Here is a 25,827-nt window from a genome sequence, read left to right as displayed (position 1 = left end):
TTCAGCCTAGCCTCGATCATCATTACTTAAGTCTGTATTATAAAAAACATAGTCTCGATCATCCATATCTTGATTAAATTATGAATGGAAGTCGAGCAGCAAATGGGATCATTATCCAGTAAATATTGCAGGCTAGCGATGCCATTGAGAGTTGATTATGGTCTGGATAAGTTCATTAATGTCTAATTATAATTTAGATAACATTTCAGGCCTAAAGAAAGACCTGCAAATAAGCAGATTTACCTCTTGCATAATATATGTTTAAGTCATGAATTTACACAATTTTCAATCACTATTTATGACAAATATCTTGGATCTAGAAACATAAGAATTTGTACATAGTTTCTTATTGATGCATTTGATACATTAAAACAACAAAAGTTTTATAAAGGGCTATATTTTGGTTAAAATAAGGCGAACAATTTTGAGTAAACTCTTAATAGTAAGTGCAGGAGGACCGCACTACACGCAAAACAAAAATCTACAAGATAAACCTGCGGGCAAGATAGAAAATAGACATTGTAATATTTGCACCAAATAAACAAATCAAGTGAAAAGATCCGGGGGCCAGCCGTAAGCATCCACTGCGCTGTACAGTCCCGGGCCTATAGAGACACAGACTTCACTCAGATTTGAAAACAATCAGGAATACAAAAGAGATGTAACAGAAATAATGCGACCAATCTTGAGAGTCAGAGAATCATTTGTGAAATTGGGTCTTCTATAAAAAGAAAAAAAAAACCAATTGTATAATTACCATACTGTTCCTGCTCTCAAGCTGTTCGATAAATAAAGGGCTCTTTCTACATCCTTGGTAAAAACAGCTGCTGCCAGACCATATATGGTATTGTGGGATCTGTTTATAACCTCATCTAAACTTGAAAATTTGGAAATACTCATAACTGGTCCAAAAATCTGAAATGGAATCCAATGAAAATGTATTACACAAGATTCATCAGAATATGAAACAGGGTCTAATGTCCTACTTTTCTGCACCAACTGGGCTAATGAAGACTAACATTTGCCATGCAGTGAGCTAGGAGTCTATCTGGTTAAAATATAGATCTATATTTCACTTTGTTCTTTTATACTTTTGCTCCTATACTGGGCTAATGAAGATGGGCATATGCCATACAGTGTGCTATGAGGGAAATTTTGCCCGGGCAGCGGCACTATCGCCTACTCTTATATCAAATTCCAACTGCCAAGGGATGTTTTACATGCATTCCAATGTTTACATGGGACCTCGGTTTTCGTCTCATCCGAAGGACTAGACAGCTGTCCTTGTCAGGCCCTCCGTCCTGCATCACTGACAAGGGGAAACCACGTTTGAAAATCAGGATGCAGGGATCGAACACCCGACTTCCAGGCTAGCGAGCCAGCGCCTTACCCACCTAGCCACCGTGGCTCCCTACTTTTGATGGCCTACACTACATGAAGATCTGACCAGTTGTACTGGGAGGTCGTGTCAGGAGTAATATGGCTTTTAACCCTATGACATCAGACATTGATTAATCATTCAGCGTTGATGTTTCTAGAGGTTTACCCACAGTTCTGTGCACCACATGCCAAGAACTCATCATAACAGACCGTTTTATTGGCTAATTCCTCACATAAATCAGAACGTCGGTTATAAAACAACTCTTGCAGATCCTAGTGTAGTACACTAGGCAAACCTCGACAGATTCCGGTATCCTACATCTAGCCTCGGCTGTATGACAGTAAGTGATATGTACCTACGCCTATACATTTGCGATGCGGCACCGGTTTACTTATAAGGGAAACTTGCATGCGTTTAGAAAGAAGTTCTCATAATTGCGTCGTTTGAAGAATGTGTAGAATTTTCAGTGCAAATTTGTCCTTGTCTAAAGAAAATCGGATAAACTTGAAAGAAAAACAGCTTCAAACTTTGAAAATTTTGTAAGATAAAACATTCTTCAAACACGTCGTCATCAATCACGTCATTGGTCGTCATGGACAACGCCATTGTAATCCCGGAACTTGAAAGTAGTTCTAATGGCGGACTTTGTTATACAGCCGAGATTAGATGTAGGGTGCTGGAATCTGTTGAGGTTTGCCGATTGAGTGTAGTAAAGACAAACAAAATGAAATTTTGAACTATAAAAAATGAAACGAAATAGGATCTGTGTTTTAACCAGATTGGCTATAAGAGATAGTGGTTTCTCCATCTGCTCTACATTGAAGACAGCCCGTTCTGCACCAAGGACATGGGAAAAAAAACAGAATGGAAAATCTTGCTGAATTTTCTCAGCCACCACCAGGATCAAAATGAAATGGGGTTTAACGTCCTACTCCGACTGGGCTAATGAAGATGGACATATGCCATACAGTGTGCTATGAGAGAAATTTTGCCTGGGCAGTGGCACTATGACCTACTCTTATATTGAATTCCAACTGCCAAAGGATCTTTTACGTGCATACCAATGTATACATTGGACCTCCATTTTTGATCCCTTCCAAACAACTAGACAGCTGTCCTAGTCAGGCCCTCTGTCCTGCACCACTAACAAGGGGAAACCACGTCGGAAAATCAAGATGAACTTTCTCGGCCAAGCTAGCGAGCCAACATCTTACCCACTGCAACTCCGGAATATAATGTGTGTATAACACACGATACAAATATATGGAAGACAAGTTACTTAGAAGTTTATTTCTGGCCAGGTTGCTTGATAAAAGAAGAGAGAATCCTTGTTGAAATGCCACCAGAAATAAATCTTCTAAGTAACTTGTATTCCATATAATTATGTCATGTGTTATCCTATAGTTACACGCCTGTATTCTTGTATAATGCATGTCTGAGTAACTTGTATTCCATATAATTGTGTTATCCTATAATTACACTCCTGTATTCTTGTATAATGCATGTCTGAGTAACTTGTATTCCATATAATTATGTCATTTGTTATTCTATAGTTACACACCTGTATTCTTGTATAACGTCTTCCTTAGCCCAGTTCGGAGCAGAACAGTAGGATGTTAAACCCCATTTCATTTCATTTCTGTATAATGCATGTCTGAATAACTTGTACTTCATATAATTATGTCATGCATTATTCTCATTCAGTTACTAAATGCTGCTTAATCATCAATAATATCTCTATGTTACTTGGGAGTTTATAAAAATATCTCTAGAATTTCCTACCTCTTCTTGTGAAATAACCATATTGTCCTTGACGTCGGAGAATACTGTTGGTTCAATGAAGTAGCCTCGATCACCCACTCTCTTTCCTCCAGTCGTCATTTTAGCTCCTTCTTTTTTACCAATGTCGATATAATTTAAAACTTTATCAAATTGTTCTTTATCGACCTAAAATAAACAAAGCAATGTTACAATATTTCAATATTTTTGTGAGAGGACACAAAAAAACCCAATATTTTTATTGGTGGGGTGAGTGTGGGGAGGGTCCCACAATCTGACACCGAGAAATGTTTGACTACAGGGAATATGCTCGATACTGGTTAAGGATTATTGATTTTAGCGTTACAACAATCTGATTTTTACCATACCCTAAACCCATGACGCAAAGCACATCAATGTATCCCCTTCATAGAGCCCCTGCTTTTACATTCCCTCAACACCACCAAGTTATTCCAGGATATGTCAAGTTAAATCTGGAATAAAGACAAATCTGTGCCAGATACAGATACCAGAGAGGTTGTTTCTGCCAAAACCGTAATTTGTGCCGAACAATATCTGTGACAGCTGCCTTATTTCCAGGTATGTACTAACCTGTGGTCCCTCATCTACGTCTGCAAAAAATAGAGGATGGTTTCTGACAACACCATGAATTTGTTCTGTGACTGGTGAATTATTTTCAGGCATGTACTAACCTGAGGTCCCTGTTCTACGTTTGTAAAAGGATCACCTACGACCCTTTTTTTGGCCCTTTCTGTACTCTTTTCTACAAATTCATCATATATTTTATCTTCTACATATATTCTGGTACCAGCACAACAACACTGTCCTTGATTGAAAAACAGACCAAAATGAGCCTGTTCTACTGCATGATCCACTAGAAAATACAAGAAAATATCTCTTACAATATGAGAGAGAGAGAGAGAGAAGAAGAGAGAGAGAGAGAAAAACTAGGTGATTTTGGGACTAACATATGGTTCAATTTGATTTCAATAATTTGTTTGTGTGCAGGGGTCTTTAGCAGTGGGAGGAAACCAGAGAAAACTCACAAGGTTGCGCAATTGTCACGTACATGCAGGGAATCAAAACCATGCCACTTGTGACTAAATGACAGACATTATGATCAAACGTGCCTGCGCTAACCATTAGTCCATAATTATGTTGACAGGATTTTTTACGCATATGTTACTCTCAAATAAAATATTACATTGACAAGACTTGAAGCTCATTCCAATCCAGCTTAAAGTTGCAATTTCATATTTTTAAGTTATATTTTTAAAAGGTATTAAAATAAAGCCTTAAAATAGATGGTTTCTATAAACAGTCCTACCTTGTTAAAGAATAATCCTATTAATCCTATAATTCACTATTGCCAGTTGAGAAATTGGCAAAAATATCATTTTAACTTCAAATTCAAACGTTAGAAGATAGCTATTCCAGGTGGGGGGGGGGGTAGAAAAACAAGGGAGCAAGGGAGGTAATTGTGTTATTATTTCCGGGGTCAAGGATTTATAAGTAGGAGAATGATACCTATGATCGTATAATAGTGAATTGACAACCTATTGAGCAAAAGACAGAAATAATTATCTTTTGACTTTCCTCGAAAATATGAAATTCTCTCTTTAATACTTACAATCTGCGTCAGCTAAAATGATATTTGGACTTTTTCCACCAAGTTCTAATGTTACTCGTTTTAGGTTGGTTCTTGCAGCATCTTGAGCTATAAGTTGTCCAATCTGGAAATAAATTCAGACAAGACATTAGAATCTCTTCACCCCTCAAATTAGTTGTATTAAACAAATAGGGTAGAGGCTCGGTGGCCATATTGAACAAAAAGGGTTGAGGCATGGTGGTCATATTGAACAAATAGGGGAGAGGCTTGTTGGCCATATTAAACAAAAAGGGTTAAGGCATGGTGGTCATATTGAACAAATACGGCAGACGTCCAGTGGGCCTACTCTTATATCGAATTCCAACTGCCAAGGGATCTTTTACGTGCAAGCCAATGTGTACACAGGACCTCAGTTTTTTGTCCCATCCGAACGACTAGACAGCTGTCCTTGTCAGGCCCTCCATCCTGCATCACTGACAAGGGAAACCATGCCGGAAAATCGGGATGAACTTTCTAGGCCAATGCAGGGATCGAACACCTGACCTCCAGGCTAGCGAGCCAGCGTCTTACCCACTTAGCCACGTGATCCCCCTGGCCATATTGAACAAATAGGATTGAGGCATGATGGCCATATATAACAGAGGTACGGTATGTGGCCATATTGCACAAACAGGGTAGGCGCACGGTGGCCATATTGCATAAACAGGGCGGGAGCACGGTGGCCATATTGCACAAACAGGGCTGGCGCATGGTGGCCATGTTGCACAAACAGGGCAGAGGCATGATCTCGGTGTTGGCAAAGAAAGTCCCTCAGTATTTGTCAGTCTGGTTTCATGAAAGAGGGCCTGGGAATAAAACGTGTTTATTTGCTTTGTGGGATGGGATGATTGTTCAAATCTTTTAGTCGATGGATAAAGATAATGTTGACATATAACGGATTGTATGTTCAATTGTTGACCAGGGTTCCCGCGGCTTCGTCAAACATTTTTTCAAGGATATTCAAGGATAAATATACGTCAAATTCAAGGATTTTCAAGGACATTTTTTAGCCTAAAGTTACAATTTTTCATCTTAAAAATAACCAAACCATTACCAACTATCGTTATAATCTCATATTTAAAAGGAATTGAAGACATCTGAAACAAAATTAAGGATCTCAACTGAAATTCAAGGATGTTTTCCTATTTCCGCGAAATTCAAGGATATTCAAGACCTTGAAAATGAAATTTTCAATTTAAGGATATTCAAGGATTTTCAAGGACCGCAGGAGCCCTGGTTGACATTAGCTATGAAAATAAATTTAAATGCTTTTAATCTTTTGCCAGGAAGATTTTATGGTCGTGAGTGTGTCCCAAGATTTATTGATACAACCCATTAATCGCAGGCCTATTCAGCTTATTGAATAATAGGCCCACTGAGATATTAACGACCAATTAACCGGTTCAAAAATTGTTGTACCATTTTATCCTTACTTTATATTGAACTAAATCGGGGATATCATACAGTTTAAACAAACATTATGCAAGAGCCAAATCTGCCTATTTTAGGTCTTTCTTTAGGCCCGAAATGTTATATAACCTATTAATTAGACATTTATTAACAAAACAAGACCATAATCAACTCTCGATTGCATCGGATACTCAAGATTTTAACTAGATTAGAATGGTTCGCCATTTAAAAATTAATTTAAAAATGGGAAAGCAAGGCTAAGTCTTGAATATACCAGTGCCCTGTTTACCACAATGCACACATCTTGTTAAAACTACAAACAGTGATAACGTGGCTCAGAATGAAGTAATTTGAATGAAATTTTCAATATTTTCAATTAAAATTATCTATTTTTGGGCTATTATAGCAAGAATGGTCAGCTTTTTATCTAAATCTTACATAATGTATCTTTAATTCAATTTCAAATTATTCTTAAATAATGGGTGGGTGTTGTTTATCTCTCCATAACAGGAGTCTTTAAATGTTTTATTTGTACGATTTAGTAAGTTTGTAAATGGCCATAAGATATAATGTTTTAACTCCATGCAAAAACAAGTCACGGTGTCTAAATGAGAGAGAGAGAAATGGGGTTTAACGTCCACTCGACACAAACTAGGTCATTTCGGGACTAACATATGGTTTAATATTATTTCAGTAATTTGCTTGTGCGTTGGGGTCTTTAGCAGTGGGAGGAAACCGGAGGACCCGGAGAAAACCCACGAGGCTAGACAGGCGACCCTACTCGTCGTCACGTACAACCGGGGATTTGAAACCACGCCAGTTGACTCAATGCCATCCAACCCCCCCCCCCCAGGGTGGCTAAGTGAGTAAGACGCTGGCTCGCTAGCCTGTTGGACGTGGGTTCGATCCCAGTGTTGGATAAGAAACCTCCTCAGGATTTTGCGGCGTTGGGTCCCCATGTCAGAGATGCAGGACAGGGCCTGACAAGGACAGCTGTTAAGTCGTTTACACACTGGCATGCATGTAAAAGATCCCTTGACAGTTGAAATTCAATATAAAAGTCTGCCGCTGTCCAGGCAGGCTGTATGGCATATGCCGGTCTTCATTAGCCCAGTCGAAGCAGAACAATAGAATGTCAAATCTCAATTCATTTCATTTCCATATAAATTCTAGATGTGCTTGACTTATTTTAAATTACTAACAAATATTGCTACTTTAAGGAATGTGACAACTGTGCATAGTGTATGCATATAATTGTTGCTATGGAGATTGTGAGCTAGTTTAATACAGTAGCCCACTAACTCCTAGTATTTGTAGTTTTTATTATTATTATTCATGTCAAGGACTTTATTCAGGTGTGACTGCATCATCTTGTGTATAATAGTGAGTGAGAGAGAGAAAGAGAGAGAGAGAGAGGGTTTAACACCAGAAAAACTAGGTCATTTCGGAACTAACATATGGTTCAATTTTATTTCAATAATTTGTTTGCGCGTAGGGGTCTTTAGCAGTGGGATGAAACTGGAGAAGCCGGAGAAAACTCACGAGGTTGGACAGACGACTGTACTCCTTCAAAGGAAATGGAGTTCATCATCTTACTTTCCAGCACCGATATAGACGGTCATATGCCATTCGATGATTCCATCTAAATTTTATCGCCTTACAACTGTTAACATATACACTGGCCATTGTTTTTGTTTATACCATCCAAATGATCTCTATCCTGATTTGTTTAAAATTCGAATAGATTGACTCGTAAGTCCTGTCCAATATTGTAAAATGAAAGCCAGTGAATCCAGACCCCTCACCCCTCAGGCTTATATGATATAAGGCGGGGTCGATATATTTTTTTTCTCCATTTGAAAGTTCTGATCTCTAAAACAAATTGGGTGTTAATGCTTTTCCTTCTTAAGTACACCATTCTGCACTATTGACACAGAGAAACCACAGTGACAACAGCCTACTCTTATATCGAATTTCAACTGTCAAGGAATCTTTTACGTGCACACCAATGTGTACACAGGACATTGTTTTTTTCGTCCCATTCAAACAACTAGACAGCTGTCCTTATCATGCCCTCAGTACTGGGTAGAATGATTTACCTAAGTCTATAATCGATTCGTTAAATATTCAGGCACCACTGACAGTGAAAACCATGTCGATCATTTGCTGTCTGGAATCTGGGTAGTTAAAGTAGCTAAGTCTCTAACTCAATATCATCCAAAATCTTCAACATTGAAAACACGATTTATTTGTCAAATTAAATCAACATTCATGTTGTTATCTTACCGGAAAAAGATGGGCGTTTGATATCCAATATTTAAGACAAAATAAACATTTCACCATTGGTACACGAATCGTGTACCATAATGCGCTTCAGCCCCAGTTGTATCAAGAGACTCGAGAGACGAGGCTAGACACATTGCACCAAATCAAACGGCATATGTAGACTGGAATAACCAGACGCTAGAAATTTGCACTCGCTTGAGACTGCTGGCTTATTTCGCCGAACATAACTGATTTGAAATTGGAGTAAAAACGGAAACCATTGTATGTAAATCAGTTTATATACATTCATACTACAGTATTATATGTGTTGCGACCCACTTTTGTCAATTTCTAGGTCCCAAATGTTAGCGATTTAGCTCCTTTAATATTTACAGGGTTAATGATGATTTGATATCTAGAGTACGTATTTCTTTTATCATCGTGGTGAATTTTAACTTTCGTGATAATATTTTGTGTTTCAACCAGTTTTAACTGAATAGATCTTCTTTGAGCGGCATTTAACAACTGACACACGTAATAAACGTAACAATTAGATCTTGTAATAATGATACCTCCCTGTTTTTATATATTTATCTTTTAATAATGATAACTCCCCATATCTAGAGTATTTTTGTTATCTTTCTACTTATAATTTCAAAGTTTGTTGATAATATTTTGTGTTTAAACCTGTTTTAACTGAATAGATCTCGTAATAAGCTGTATTAAATATATCTTATATTTAGCATTTCTAACCTACATCTTTACATACTTGAAAAGTTTTTATGTAAGACCTATATACTTGAAACTCATATCAAAGTCGTATCGGGGGGGGGGGGGGGGCTGAATGGTTAGAGTGTGCATGTTGCATCATAAGGTCTGCCATTGAGTTATCTTGCAGGGTTTTGATTCCCCGGTTGTACGTGACAAGGAGTAGGGTTGCCTGTCCAACCTTGTAGGTTTTCTCCGGCTCCTCCGGTTTTCTCTTTCTGCTAAAGAGAAAGAGAAATGTGGTTTAACGTCCACTCGACACAAACTAGGTCATTTCGGGACTAACATATGGTTTTTAAATTTTATTTCAATAATTCGCTTGCGCGTAGGGGTCTTTAGCAGTGGGAGGAAACTGGAGGACCCGGAGAAAACCCACGAGATTGGACAGGCGACCCTACTCCTTGTCACGTACAACCGGGGATTTGAAACCACGCCAGTTGACTCAATGACAGGCTTTATGATACCGCACGCACGTGCTAACAATTCGGCCATCCAACCCCCCCGCCCCACTGCTAAAGACAGTAAAGACTCCTACGCGCAAGCGAATTATTGAAGTAAAATTTAACCATGTGTTAGTCACCAAATGACCTAGTTTGTGTCGAGTGGACAATAAACCCCATTTCTGTCTCTCTCTAAACCCCATTTCTCTCTCTCTAAGTTGTATGTAATTTCTCCATCTTATTTTGTTATAATGTTTTACTCTGTACTTCAAGAATAGTATAATTCTATAATGAACTATTAAATTACAAGTTATTACAAACAGATTAGGCAAAACAGGGCAGCGAAGTATTCTTGATGCACCAATTGAAACTCCATCCACCTCTTTTTTTTATACTCTCGGTTGGCTTCCACTTACACAGTGGATTCTTTATAATTTAACTGTCTTATCATTCAAAATAATAACATTTAATACTTCACTATATCTAAATTCAAGGACAGAGGGCCTGACAAGGATAGTTGTCTAGTCGTTTGGATGAGATGAAAATCCAAGGTCCCGTGCATACATTGGTGTGCACACAAAAGATCCCTTGGCAGTTGGAATTCGATATAAGAGTAGGCCATAGTGCTGCTTCTCGAGCAAAATTTCCCTCACAGCACACTGTTTAACGTCCTACTCCGAAAGGGCTAAAGAAATGTGGTTTAACGTCCTACTGTTCTACTCTGACTGGGATACTGAAATGGGGTTTAACGTCCTACTGTTCTGCTCCGACTGGGCTAACGAAGACTTCAGAAATGAACAGTTTCTTGAATAAGTCCACTAGTGTTTGATTTAAATGAGAAATATACGACTAATAGGAACGATTCTTTAAGAATCATATAAAAAAATTTGCATAAAACATACCTCTGTAGATCCTGTAAAAGCAACTTTATCAACATCTGGGTGTCTGGACAAGGCAGCACCAGCTGTAGGTCCGTAACCTGGTACAATATTTATAACACCAGGAGGAAAACCGGCCTGTAGTAAAAACAATTTTAGTATTTAATCTCAAGGAATATAACATAGCTATTTGATTATCAATTACTTAGTAAAATATATACCCACCCCTTCACCTATTAATCACTTTTTAATCCAATATTTCATTCAGAGAATATCAGCAAATGAAATGAGTAGTCCAGCTGAATGTCAGAAAAATGGAGCAGGGAAAGTCCAGCTTTCAATAGAATGTCAGAGCAATGGAGCGAGGCAAGTCCAGTTGAATAGCTTTCAATAGAATGTCAGAGCAATGGAGCGAGGAAAGTCCAGTTGAATAGCTTTCAACAGAATGTCAGAGCAATGGAGCGAGGAAAGTCCAGTTGAATAGCTTTCAATAGAATGTCAGAACAATGGAGCGAGGAAAGTCCAGTTGAATAGCTTTCAAAAGAATGTCAGAGCAATGGAGCGAGGAAAATACAGTTGAATAGCTTTCAATAGAATGTCAGAGCAATGGAGTAAGTCCAGTTGAATGTAGCTTTCATCAATAGAATGTCAGAGCAATGCGAAAGTCCAGTTGAATAGCTTTCAATAGAATGTCAGAGCAATGGAGTAAGTCCAGTCAAATGTAGCTTTCGATAGTATGTCAGAGCAAGTAAAGTCCAGACGAATGTAGCTTTCAACAGAATGTCAGAGCTCCATACTCTTTTACACTCGTAAATTACTGTGACTAATTTTGTTTAAAAAAACATATAGTTAAATATTCATAATGAACGACTAATTTTATCCTTAAATGACATTTAGAAGTAGAGGTATGCTATTCACAATAACACAACTTTATAGATTTACTACTTCTTGGTTTTACATGCAACGTTTCAATACTCTTACAGGTATCTTTATCTATATACATACAATGTTTCAATACTCTTACAGGTATCTTAAAAGCTGTGTTATTATGAACAACTAATTTAATAATAAAAATAAAATATATTGGGGCTTTTTCAGTGGCAGCATCCATCCAATGGAATAAACTCCTAGCAACATTAAAGGAAGCTAGAACTTTAAAGTCCTTTAAATCATCCTTGAAGACTCATTTGCTTAATTGTGAATACCAACGTGAATGTATGGCTCAGTGCCATCGAGTAGAACTGTTCTAGATGAGAGGCGTTATATAAATTCACATCATAATTATACATACCTCAGAGGCTAATTGTGCTACATGAAGAGCTGTTAATGGCGTCTGTTCGGCTGTTTTCATGACAACAGTATTTCCCATGGCAAGAGCTGGACCTAGTTTCCATGCTTGCATCAATAAAGGAAAGTTCCACTGAAAGTAAAAACAAAGAAATCAGACCATCTTTATTTCATTCACAAGCCATTTATGGCCCAAACAGTTTTATTTTACAACATGCTATCTGTTTAAAGTGATGTACAGCAAGGAGAGTGACAGAAATAGGATATAATGTCCACCCAATACATACTAGGTCATTACGGGACTAACATATGGTACAATTTTATTTCAATAATTAGCTAGTGCGTAGAGACGAAACTGCAGAATCTGGAGAAAACCCATGAGTTTAGGCAGGCAACACAGTTCTTCAACTTAATTACAAACCTAATGATCCAAAGACCACTTGTTAGACATCAACATCAAGATCAGATAGAGACAGAAATGGGGTTTAAGGTCCACTCGACACAAACTAGGTCATTTCGAGACTAACATATGGTTCAGGTGCCTAGTTGTCTTTATCAGTGGGAGGAAACTGGAGGACCCACGTCAAGATTACATATTCACCGTAGATTAGTTTATGGTACAAAGATTTATAGAAATTAATTGAGTTTACTTACAGGTATAATTTGTCCACAAACACCAACAGGTTCATGTCGAGTATACGTGAGATAATCTCCATCTGTTATAATATTCAATAATACATCAATATTATATACATCAGTATTATACAGTATTTACTAGAACTACTACTAATAATACATCAGTATTATACAGTGTTTACTACTAGTACTACTAATAATACATCAGTATTATACAGTGTTTACTAGAACTAGGCCTACTACTAATAATACATCAATATTATACAGTGTTTACTAAAACTACTAGGCCTACTACTAATAATACATCAGTATTATACAGTGTTTACTACTAGTACTACTAATAATACATCAGTATTATACAGTGTTTACTAGAACTAGGCCTACTACTAATAATACATCAGTATTATACAGTGTTTACTAGAACTACTACTAATAATACATCAATATTATTATACAGTGTTTACTACTAGTACTACTAATAATACATCAATATTATACAGTGTTTACTAGAACTACTAGGCCTACTACTAATATTAAAATCAGTATTATACAGTGTTTACTAGAACTACTAGGCCTACTACTAATTACATCAATATTATACAGTGTTTACTAGAACTACTAGGCCTACAACTAATATTAAAATCAGTATTATACAGTGTTTACTACTGCTAGGTCTACTACTAATTACATCAATATTATACAGTGTTTACTAGAACTACTAGGCCTACAACTAATATTAAAATCAGTATTATACAGTGTTTACTACTGCTAGGTCTACTACTAATTACATCAATATTATACAGTGTTTACTAGAACTACTAGGCCTACAACTAATATTAAAATCAGTATTATACAGTGTTTACTACTGCTAGGTCTACTACTAATTACATCAATATTATACAGTGTTTACTACTAGTACTACTAATTACATCAATATTATACAGTGTTTACTAGAACTACTAGGCCTACAACTAATATTAAAATCAGTATTATACAGTGTTTACTAGAACTACTAGGCCTACTACTAATAATATTAAAATCAGTATTATACTACTGCTAGGTCTACTACTAATAATATGTCGTACTATAAGACCAGCAACCCTGTTTCACGAAATTTTAACTAAAGATAAAATCCAAATTTTAGTAGATGCCTCAATTTTGATAGGCTAAGCACTAAAATCAATCTAATATTATCCAAAATTTAGATTTTATGTTAAAATTTCATGAAACAGGCGCAAGGATTCCTACTAATATTATACAGTATTAGACCGTGTTTACCACTACTACTACTAGGCCTAAAACTAATATGTCTTACTACAAGACCTACTAAATATATCTTCATACAGAGGTTCATTCATTATAAACATAATTGGTTTCTGCATCAATATAAGGCTGACCTTAAAAATATCTTTGTTTCACCAAACCCGACCCACAATCGAGGAGAAGGGTCGGTAGGTCGGGTTTTTTTCAGATTTTTTTTTTTAAGAGCTAATTTGACAGCTTGATAATTTTCCGGGTGCAAACATTCGTCTTCTTTTATTGGCAAACAAATCAATGACATCAGGATTTTTCTTGATGCATGACTCGCACACAAATTGCGACAAACTCACGTTTGAAACTCCCTCAACACGTTTTTAACGATCGTGCGGGTTGTGCCTTCATTTTTCTCGAAAACGGATATTGAAAATATCGTCGTAATGTTTAAAACGACGCCCCACAGACATAGAGGCAGAATCATTTCGTGGGAATGGACGTGCTTTCGTCTGCAACCATTTTGTTGAGAAGCGACACCTACGACGCTTTCGTCTTGATCAACCAGTTTCAATAATGAATCAAACCATAGCCATAGTAAAGGGAAATAACTCTCGTGATATATTTCAGGTTGACACACAAAATAAAATAAAATAAAAAGATCGCGGAAAAGTGCAATAAAATAATTTAAGTCGGGGGTGGTTTTAGTTAGTCGGTCGCGTTAGGCGAAACAAAGATATTTTTAAGGTCAGCCTAAGCTGAGCATCAGTAAATATATCTGACAGGTTAGTCATACTTCAGAGGGAGAGAGAGAAATGGTGGTTTAACCTCCACTCGACACAAACTAGATCATTTCAGGACTAACACATGGTTCAATTTTATTTCAATAATTTGCTTGCACGTAGAAGTCTTTAGCAGTGGGAGGAAACCGGAGGACCCAGGGAAAACCCATGAGGTTGAACAGGCAACCCTACTCCTTGTCACGTACAACTGGGGAATCAAACCCATTCCAGTTGACTCAATGACAATTTGGCCATCCAACCCCCTAGTCATACTTCAACCACGACTGTTATGATTATTCTATTCAGAGGAGGGGGCATGTCTCACAGTGGACTCTCGAATCCCAGCGATGTTCTGGGCTATTTGTGCAGACAGTCCCAAGACCATGACTATTATGATTAGTCTATTTAGAGGAGGGGGCATGTCTCACAGTAAACTCTCGAATCCCAGCGATGTTCTGGGCTGTTTGTGCAGAGTCCCAAGATCACACATTTATTAACAGAGGTGACAAAAAAATAACAGAAAATTGAAAACTTACCGATTGGAATAGTTTTTCCATGATTTTTATTTGCCCATCCAGCATAATATCTGTAAAATTCAACAGAAGATTATATACATACTGTGACACACCCCTTTTATAAATGGACACACACTCTTGAAGGATACCTGTCTTCACCCGGGGCCCAAATTTTATAAATAGATGATTATAAATTTGGTTTGAGAGATAAACGACATCTGATCACTAAAATAATATGTGAGAATGATGTTTTCACAGGATATTATATCAGTATGTTTGGTTATATAGGATGTTAACTGAGACTATTTAAATCTATATATTTGGCACTTTTTGTTTGTTTGTGTTTTAGAGGTTGGCATTAACACTAGGGCTGCCTCAAGGCTGAGATTCAGGGTTTCAGTGCAACTCAAGCTGTGGAGTACCATGGCCATGGTGGTGCTGCACTACCTGTTCCTGCTTTGGTGTCATAGTTAGGGCTGGCAATCGATCCGGTTTCAAGTATTGATTATCGCGGACCATCTGCCGATCAATAATATCGGCAAATTATTTTGACTTACAATTGGTTTTAAAACAACCATAATTTGTACACGAATAACGAATTATATGCGAGTTTATGTTGTGATAGCATTCCATAGCAAAACCAAGGTGTAGAAAGAAACTCGATCAACTTCGTTTGGAAGACAGAACCGCCACCGCTCGCCATATCTTTGTCGCTTATGACCTGAATAATAATTAGTTAAATGTAGTTATTTCCTCTTCAGACGTTTATTCGCAGATTCCTTGATAAACCAATAAAGGGAAAGTACATGTTTGAAAGAGAAGATGAAAGAAATGGAAAGTCAAAATAAGGTGCACAACTGAATGTTGCGTGAAACCATTGGCTCTCATCATGACATAAGCGGCCAACATTACTCACCGATGGCATCGCACGTGAAAAAACAAAACATGTTTGTTTTAGTATGAATATTCTGTCTAATTACAGTTCTAGGCATAAGCACGCATTATTTTTATAGACTTCTTCTTACAAGTGAAGTACCTATAATTGCACGATAATCGATATTTTAAAACTGTATTGATAATCGATTTTAAAACGCTTACCCACAATTATCGGCAATATCGATATTTTCTGCCAGCCCTAGTCATAGTACTTCCGGTTCCAGGCTTTAACATAGGCCTATGATTCCAATTATTCAATATGTAATCAGTCAGGAAATGTAGAGCATTTTGCAAGCATGATCTCAGAAAAAAACAATACTTGTCTTGACAGAAATTATCAGATTTTTTTGTGTAAACAATATTTTATTTCAGAAATTTATGAAAAGGGATCAGGGAACAGGCAAAGCCAAAATCACCCCTCTCCTCATACAAGGAATATAAAACAGATCTCCTATGTACATGTTATAAATTAATGGTGAAAATCATATGAATTAAATAATTTATATACATACTATTTAAAAGAAATGAAAAAAAGAGGAAGTGCTGTTTTATAACATGATAAAAGGGTTTCTATAAATAGAATCAGATATTGAAGCGTCTGGTAACATCGAAGTATTCATGAACTATTTTAAAGATGTTATTAGATTTAGTCTGATTTTCTATGCCAAAAAGAAGTGGTTTAATTGATTGCTGGTGTAAAAGAAGTATTGTATTACCGGATAGATATAATGAGTTGGCCAATGGTTTCTAAACTTTTCCCACTTTAAAGGAGCTAAATCGCTAATATCTGGCACCTACAAATTGACACAAATGGGTCGCAACTTATATAATAATGTAATATGAATGTATATAAACTGATCTACATTCAATCGTTTCCGTTTTTACTCTAATTTTAAAGCAGTTATGTTCGGCGAAATACGCCAGAAGTCTCAATCCAATGGCAATCTCTAGCGTCTGGTTATTCCAGTCTACACCAATAGTATTTACTGCGCATGTTCTCCAGATAAGAATATGAGGTCACCGTTTGACATGACTTGTGAAACGCATTATGGTACACGATTCGTGTACCAATCGTAAAATGTTTATTTTGTCTTAAATATTGGATATCAGAAAACCATCTTTTTTCGGTAAGATCACAAAACCAATGTTGATTAAAATTGACAAATAATTTGTGTTTTCATTGTCGAAGGTTTTGAATGATATTGAGTTAGAGACTTAGCTACTTTAAGACAACTTGGGACATTTACCATAATAATGGGGTGTTAAGACGTAAGCTTCTTGCCACCGTACTTTTCACCTAAATCTTTCATAAACCCCAACATGAGCCATCTTAATAGCCATAACAAGATCTTAGATAATCACCATATCAATGTGACTCCAATATCAACTACTCAAATTCATTGTATGAATATGAACATCTTTTTTTTCCATGTAAAACCCCCTTTTGACATAGCGCACCTCCTTAGTCAAAGTACAATAGACACTATATCTGTATTCAGGTCGAGTTTGACCTTTAACATTGAATTGGACCTTTCTAATAACCTTCAATATATTACAGCTGTTAAAATGACTATGTTGTCAAGACCTGGATTATCCTTAAAGGCTCAATACCACTCTTGTTGTAACTGAATAATATGTCCCAATCTTTATTCTAGTCAACAAATTGTACTATTTTACAATATTCCAATTAATTGATGATACAAATTTCATCTTAACACACCTAATTTAAAAAATTGGAAAAATTCAACTAAATGATTTGAAAAGCCTAACGTAAACCTTTTCAAATGTGACTTGGATTTAAATATATTTTCGAACCCTCTGGACAAGTAAAATAGGATGTAATGGATAATTTACACAACAGGTAGGACACTTAAACATCTAATACTTAAAATAAGGCTATTATTTATTTTCTGGAGCTGTCAAGCCAGTAAGAGTGTTATTGTCCCTTTAAGACCCAAACAAAAGAATCCATATCAGTAGTAAAAATAAAACCTAACACCTAGAAAGTTCACCTGGATATTTGTCAGTCTTGGAATTTCTTTTAAAAATGTATTTGTGTTCCACCCATAGCAATAAGAGAGAGAGAGAGAGAGAGAGAGAGTAGAGAGAGAGGAGAGTAGAGAGTAGAGAGAGAGAGAGTCATTTTGAGACTAACATATAGTTCAATTTTATTTCAGCCAATTTCAGGCCTAATTTCTACTTTTTGGGAATAAAGTGATTATTATATTTGTTTGTTTATTGTAACTTATTATTATTATCAGTATCTTTTTTTTTTATTATCTTGACAGTTTGTAAATTAGGACAAATAATTATACAACATATCCCATGGAGCCTTTAAATTGATAAGAAGGCCTACCTTATAATATTGAAAGGTAAGCAATTAATTATCTTTCTAGACAGTACAGTGTTTATCTGTACATAGATAACTAATATATATATATATATATATATATATATATATATATATATATATATTACACAGGTGAACATAATATACCTGTGTGACGACCTAACTTAATATAAGTACAGGTGTTTTCAACTCTTAATGTAACCACATCCAGATTATGAGGAGAGAAAGAGAGAGAGAGAAATGGGGTTTAACGCCCACTTGACACAAACTTGGTCATTTCGGGTCTAACACATGATTCAATTTTATTTCAATAATTTGCTTGCGCATAGGGGGTCTTCAGCAGTGGGAGAAAACCGGAAGACCTGGAGGAAATCCACGAGGTTGGACAGGCGACCCTACTCCTTGTCACGTATAACCGGGGAATCGAAACCATGCCAGTTGAATCATTGACAGACCATATCATACAGTGTGCACGTGCTAACACATGAATCAATTTTATTTCAATAATTCGCTTGCGCGTAGGGGTCTTTAGCAGTGGGAGGAAACCGGGGGACCCGGAGAAAACTAACAGATTTGGACAGGCGTTCCTACTCCTTGTAACGTATAACCGGGGAATCGAAACCATGCCAGTTGACTCATTGACAGACCATATCATACAGTGTGCACGTGCTAACCATTCAGCCATCCACCCCCCCGGATTACTGGTGCAACACACACTAGTGAACATTATATCCGAGTTAAAGTAGTTAAGTCTAACTCAATATCATCCAGTCTTCGACATTGAAAACCTGAATTATTTGTCAATTCAAATCAACATTGATGTTGTGATCTTCCTTGGAAAACATGGGCTTCTAATATCCAATATTTAAGACAAAATAGACATTTCACCTTTGGTGTCATTGACTCAATGACAGACCTTATGATACAGCGTGCACGAGCTAACCATTAAGCCAAAAGAAAGACCTGCAATCGGCAAATATAGCTCTTACATAATGCATCATCATTCAGCAGTTAGGTCGTCCTGACAGATGTAGTTTTTTTTAAGTAAACAGGTTATAGTATTTTTATCATCATAGTAACATAAGTATCATATTGACATAAGCTAGCTATTCAAACCTCAACAATTGAACAGTTGAAAACTGGATTAGGTCTGACTCAGTTGTTTTCTTGTGAACTGTTATCGTGATCACCCTTTTTTTGTTGTGTATTACATTAGAATTTCATTTTACAGATAAATGGTTATTACATAAAAAACCCTTTTTTTGTGAATTCTTAATTCATGATCTCTTATATATACATGTAATTACGTATATTGGTATTTAATGAAATATATATATTTATATATTAAACATGCAAGAGGTAAATCTGCCTATTGCAGGTCTTTCCTTAGGCCTGAAATGTTATCTAAATTATTAATTAGACATTAACTTATCCAGACCATAATTAACTCTCGATGGCATCGCTAGCCTGCGATATTTACTGGATTTGGATCCGACTTGCTGCTCAACGCTCATTGATGATTACATCATGAAATGGATGATTGAAACTATGTATTTTTTATCGTACAGACTTTAGTAATGATGATCAAGGCTAGGCCCAAAATTTAATCGCTAAATTCTCGGTTCTGAGTGGATCAATTTGACTGAAATCTTCAGTAAATTACCTTTACATTATCTAGACTTTAACTATTACAGTGAGAACTGCCAGTTCTTTATCTAATCTTCCATAATGTATCTTTAAAGTAGATAAAGTACAAGTATATAATATACATTATTCTTTCCTAATCTAACCCTTGATTCATGAGCCAATATTTCTGTTGTAGAGAGAAAGAAGAATAGGGTTAAATGTCCACTTGTCATTTCGGGACTAACACATTGTAAATTTTTGATTTAAATACTTCGCTTGCGCGTATGGGTCTTTTGCAATTTCGGTAAATAATTTCTGTTGTATCCGATAATTCACTGGCGATCATAGTGTGATAGATCATAGTGTTATAGCCAATGAAAGTCTTCAGGATAAATGAGATGAGAGGAGGTCATTTCGGGACTCACATTTGGTTCAATTTTATTTTAATAATTTAGCAGAGGGAGAAAACCAGAGGACTGGGATAAAACCCACGCGGTTGGACAGGCGGCCCCACACCTTGTCATGTACAACCGGGAAATTGAAACCACGCCAGTTGACTCACTGATAGACCTTATGATACAGCTGGCACAGGCTAACCATTCGGCCATCCAACCCCCCACAGGACAAATGACCAGCGTAATATTGTCACACGTCCATTAGTAGGGTTTGTTGAATGTAGACATGATCAAATTGAGATGGTTAAAAAAAATAAATAGGATTAGGAATGATGACAATTTGAATCTCAGTCTGTCTCAAAAATTTATCAAAACAGAAATGTTTACCTGTAGCACTTGACAACCAGTCCCAAATCAGCAGCAATAGCTATATTATATGGTTTACCATTATCCAGTGTTTCCAAAGACTACAGCAAAACAAAGAAAAGAAAGAATGTAACATCTACTCAACATAAATTACGTCATTTTGAGACTACAGTATTTTATTCTTATTTCAATAAATTGTTTGAGTGTAGGATTTTTTTTTAATGGTGGAAGGGAAACCATGCTAGAACCTGGAAATGAAATGAAATGAAATGGGGTTTAACATCCTACTGTTCTGCTCCAACTGGGCTAACGATGACGGGTTAGAACCTGGAGGAGACCCACTACTTGTCATGAACATGCTTGGAATCAAAACCACGCCACTTGACTCAATGACACCTTATGATCCAACGTGCACGGTGCACACATTAACCATTTGTACTTGTCATGTTAATAAATGTTTAAATAATAATGACACAAACTAGGTCATTTCGGGACTAACATTACATATGGTTCAATTTTATTTCGATAATTCGTTTGCAGGAAACTGGAGGACCTGGAGAAAACCCATGAGGTTGGACAGGCGACGCTACTATTGTCACATGCAACCAGGAAATCGAAACTACGCCAGTTGACTCAACGACAGGCCTTATGACACAGCGCGCACATGCTAACCTTTCAGCCATTCAACCCCCCTCAACAGTAGACAATCTCCTGGTTTGGGTTAGATTGGATTAAAAAGAAGTCCATCCACCGAGTTTAACAAACACTACTGACTTGTTTATATGGTTTCGAAATTTCAAATTCATCATATCTTTATACTAAACTAAATGGAATTAAATCATTTTTTGACTGATTTTAGAGATTCAAATTTCAAAATATTTTAGTTTGAAAGGGATTTGATTTAAAATCCTTCAAAAGGCAATATAGAAATTTTAATATATTTTTGAGAAAATTCTTACGGCTAGAATCTGTCTATCTCGTTCAATCAGATCAGCTAATCTGTACAGGAGTAGACCTCTCTCTGACGCATCCATAGTTCTCCATGGTGACCCAAGTTGAAAGGCATTTTGAGCTGCACGGACAGCTTTATCAATATCTGCCTGCAATGAAAATAATTATAAAGATAGGTTGCCAGGCAACAAAACATACGCACCCACAGCAGCTTAATCGTCCGAGCAGTCGACAAGGGTTGTCGCATATTTATTCTTTTGTAGGTAATTAGGGGATTTTAATAGACAATTTCATACAGATGACATAATTTTCGTCGTTTGAGGGTTCACAAGATTCTAAAAACTAAAACAAGGGCCGTAACTCTGGAAGTAATCTACAGAAATTGTTGAAATTCGACAGGCTTTTTCGTTCTACTAACTCAAATAATGCATATTTGACGGGGGCGACGGCAATATACGACCACATTTCCATGTGGGTGTATAAAAACTAGTTTCGTTATAAGATTATTGCTGGCTTGCAATTAATATATCGGCAACCATTGAAATTGTACATTACATTTTTAAAAATTGTTCCTGAAAATTTCAAAATCTGTGCCTGACAATGTCTGTGGCAGGCACCTTATTTCAAGGCTTAAAAGACATAAAGATATCTGGTATTATTGCCCTTGGATCATAACCGATTTAAGCACATTGAACATGCTGCCATTGATTTTAAAACACGTAATTGGGCACTGTAAACATTTTTTTACCGATTTAAACATGCCCAACATGCTGCCCTTGATTTGTAAACGTGAAATTGGGCATTGTAAAGGTTTCTTTTTTTAACCCTTGTGGGTTCACGTTATGAGAATCACATAGCAGGTATCAGGGGTCCATATGGACCCCAGTTATAATTCAAAGTTTTTACGTACAGATATATTTGAATTAAAAGGCAGCGGTTAAGTTTTTATTTGCCTTCATATTTGACAACTGAAAAACAACTAAATTATTTTACAAAAACATTTTAGTGACATTTGGAAAAGATTTAATAATTCTCACAAAATTGCTACTTTGTGTACTATGTGATAAAGAGGTTAAAATGGCAATTCACGCTTGATACAAAAACCATTGAATATCTTGAATTCATCATTTAATTTTTGGTATTTGTAACATGCAGCTGCTAAAAGAAAGAATACTCTGGCATACGCAATATGGTATTAGGCAGCAAATACATTAGCAAAATCCCTACGTTGAGATGTTTAAGTTAGGGGTCCGAATGGACCCCTTGTTATCTTCAAGCGTTGGGCCTGATTTGCATGTAACAGAACTCTGCATGTGGGAAGCAGATGAATACCGAGTTCTTCACTACGTGTAAAAATGTATAGGAGACAAAGTCACTAAATTTCAAAAAGCAGTGCCCAGTAGTTATTACACAACACTATAAAACATGTGCATGGGGTCCACAGAGACCGAACGTGCACCGACAAGGGTTAATGATTTAAGCAAACACCAATATGCTGCCATTGATTTGTAAACACTTAAAATTGGGGCACTGTAAACTTTCTTTTTTACCGATTTTGATTACACTCTGCTCACCTTGTCTCCCTCTGCTACTTCACAGATTGCCTCCCCTGTTGTCGGGTTGATGGTTTGAAACGTCTTACCGCTTTCAGCATTAACAAACTCATTATTTATAAATATCTGTAATATAATCATATGGTACTGAGTAAATAAGTTAATAACTGTAACCAGAAATGCTACTGAGTCACTACTGAGTACTAAATAACCATAAACTTTTACCAGAAAATGATACTGAGTCACTACTGAGTAAATAACCATAAAAACTGTAACCAGAAATAAAATGGTGTTTAACGTCCTACTGTTCTGCTCCAACTGGGCTAAAATATGCCATACAGTGTGCTATGAGGGAAATTTTGCCCGGACAGCAGCGCTTTTGATTACTCTTATATCGAATTACAACTGGGTTAAAATAGTAAAAAAGACAGGCATATGCCATACAGTGTGCAATGAGGGAAATTTTGCCAGGACAGCAGCACTATGGCCTACTCTTATATCAAATTCCAACTGCCAAGGGATCTTTTATGTGCATGCTAATGTGTACACTGGGCCTCAGTTTTCCACCCCATCCAAATGACTAGATAGGCCTTCCCTCTCGCACTACTGACAAGGGGAAAACCCTGCTGGAAAATCCTGATGAACTTTCTCGTCAACACCAGGAGTGAACCTCTGCGACCTCCAGGCCATCATGCCAGCGTCTTACTCACTGTGGCTCCAAAAAACTGTAACCAGATTGTGAATGCCACTGCAGTGAAATTGGGTATAACATCCTATTTTTCGTCACTAACCGGGTTAATTCAGTCATGTATATACCATCAGCAGCGGATCCAGGAATTTTTGCAGGAGGTGGTTTGCCAGGTTCTTGAAAAATGTATCGTCTCTATTATCATTTTGCCACTAGTGAATATACATATTCAACAAACAGCGATGAATATCTACTACTGTCAGACTAATAAAGATTATACATGCACCTATTCAAGGCAGACCCTAATACATGTAATACCTGGGGTTTTAATGGGATATGCACAGGTGAACATCAACTATACATTTTATCTCCTCTTCATAGATTAAATTATCCACCGCAATTTCAGACTAACAATACACTTTCATTTCTAACAATTTTAACGGTCTAGTAATTCATGGAACGCATATAGTATAGAATAGATATTTGTTCATCAGTAACCACATCAACTTTACAATGTGACACTTGATTGACCTTTCTACACCAACTGGTGTCAATTGGATACATGCAGTGAGCTATGAGGGAAATTATATCTTGACAGCAGCGCTACGACCTATTCTTATTTTGAATTACAACTGCCAAGGGTTCTTTTACGTCCCAGCTAACGTGTACACTGGACTTGTGTTTTACATCCTGTCCGAATGACTAGATACCATATAAATAGGACTACTGCTGTATGAAAGTCTCCTATACTGGGCTAATGATGACGGGCATACGCCATGCAGTGTGCTATCAGTGTAATTTTGCTTGATTAGCAATGTTACGGACACACATTGTTGCATTGTTACAGTGGCGCAGTGAGTAAGGAGGTCTGTGATTCAATTCCGGTTTTTGTCAAAAAGATCACTCAGGGCTAATAAATGGGACAATAAATCAAAATCCTGTAGCTATACTGTTGAGTGCACATAAAAAAAAACACTGATAGCTGGAATTCAGCAAACACAGGCCGCAAAAACGCAGCTGTCCAGGCAAAAGTTCTCTCACAGTCATGTCGTACAGTACGCTACATGGCACATGCCAGTCTGCTAAGTATGTCTGGTGCATGCAAATTTTCTTTAGATTTGCATGGCAGTTGTGACACAACATTTTTTCTTGCACGCAGACTTCTTTTTGTTGTGGATACGCATTATTAGCTAGTCTTATTGGTAAATTAAAATTCATTTTCAATTAATACATTTATGTGACATATAAGCATATTCAAATTAGATTATAATATTTCCAATTCAAATGCAACAAAATATGAGACTGATTTGCCAAGTCATCGCCTATTTAGTACAAATAATAACATCATCATATTATTTTCTTCGTGCTTGTTTTTCTAACTACGGTACCAGTTCTTAAAAAAGTTTGAGTCTGACCTGAGCATATTTAACATCTGGTTTCAAAATAGGTGATGGCAATGATGACATACAACCTTTCTGCTGGTGTAATAAACTCCATAATGAAGATTTTCTCGAGGATAAAATTCGTCTAACAAGAGCCATGTTTACAGTTCAGCCACAAACAAACAGCTGCACTCGTAACAGCTAGCTATGTACCAAGGTCGATATTCTATAAATAGCCCTCACGTGGCGGCATGCCGTATTGCCCGCCTTTTTACTCACTTATATCGCCACTCGACAAACCTCGGTGGATTCCGCTACTCTAAGCAAACGTTGGCAGATTCCGTTACTCTACATCTATCCTCGGCTGTATGACGATAAGTGGTCTGTACCTACAATAGCTCCGGCACCGGTTTATCTATTAGGAAAACTTGCCGCTTTTAAAAAAGAAGTTATCAAAATTGCGTCGTTCGAAGCGTGTGTAGAATTTTCAGTACAAATTTGAAAGAAAAACAGCTTCAGCTGCAGTGCCGGACTGGGCCC

The 25,827-nt window shown here is 36.8% G+C and overlaps 1 protein-coding gene across 1 annotated transcript in view; it reads right to left on the bottom strand.

Moving 5' to 3' along the window:
- The window catches only part of LOC126817104 (aldehyde dehydrogenase, mitochondrial), a 31,268-nt gene extending 5,778 nt beyond the window's left edge, over window positions 1-25,490 (bottom strand). Inside the window, exons 1-12 of the mRNA XM_050543917.2 lie at window positions 25,321-25,490; window positions 23,239-23,343; window positions 21,673-21,813; window positions 20,735-20,814; window positions 15,062-15,111; window positions 12,511-12,572; window positions 11,861-11,989; window positions 10,594-10,707; window positions 4,791-4,893; window positions 3,853-4,034; window positions 3,164-3,328; window positions 758-915 (exon numbers count right to left, since the gene is read on the bottom strand). Coding sequence (XP_050399874.1) covers window positions 758-915; window positions 3,164-3,328; window positions 3,853-4,034; window positions 4,791-4,893; window positions 10,594-10,707; window positions 11,861-11,989; window positions 12,511-12,572; window positions 15,062-15,111; window positions 20,735-20,814; window positions 21,673-21,813; window positions 23,239-23,343; window positions 25,321-25,446 — 1,415 coding nt within the window. The 5' untranslated portion in view covers window positions 25,447-25,490. The remainder of the gene's footprint in view (window positions 1-757; window positions 916-3,163; window positions 3,329-3,852; window positions 4,035-4,790; window positions 4,894-10,593; window positions 10,708-11,860; window positions 11,990-12,510; window positions 12,573-15,061; window positions 15,112-20,734; window positions 20,815-21,672; window positions 21,814-23,238; window positions 23,344-25,320) is intronic.
- Window positions 25,491-25,827: the final 337 nt, after the last annotated feature.

The sequence above is a fragment of the Patella vulgata genome, chromosome 4 (assembly GCF_932274485.2).
Source record: "Patella vulgata chromosome 4, xgPatVulg1.2, whole genome shotgun sequence".
NCBI lineage: Eukaryota > Metazoa > Mollusca > Gastropoda > Patellidae > Patella > Patella vulgata.
This window is presented reverse-complemented; position numbering and strand designations above follow the sequence as displayed.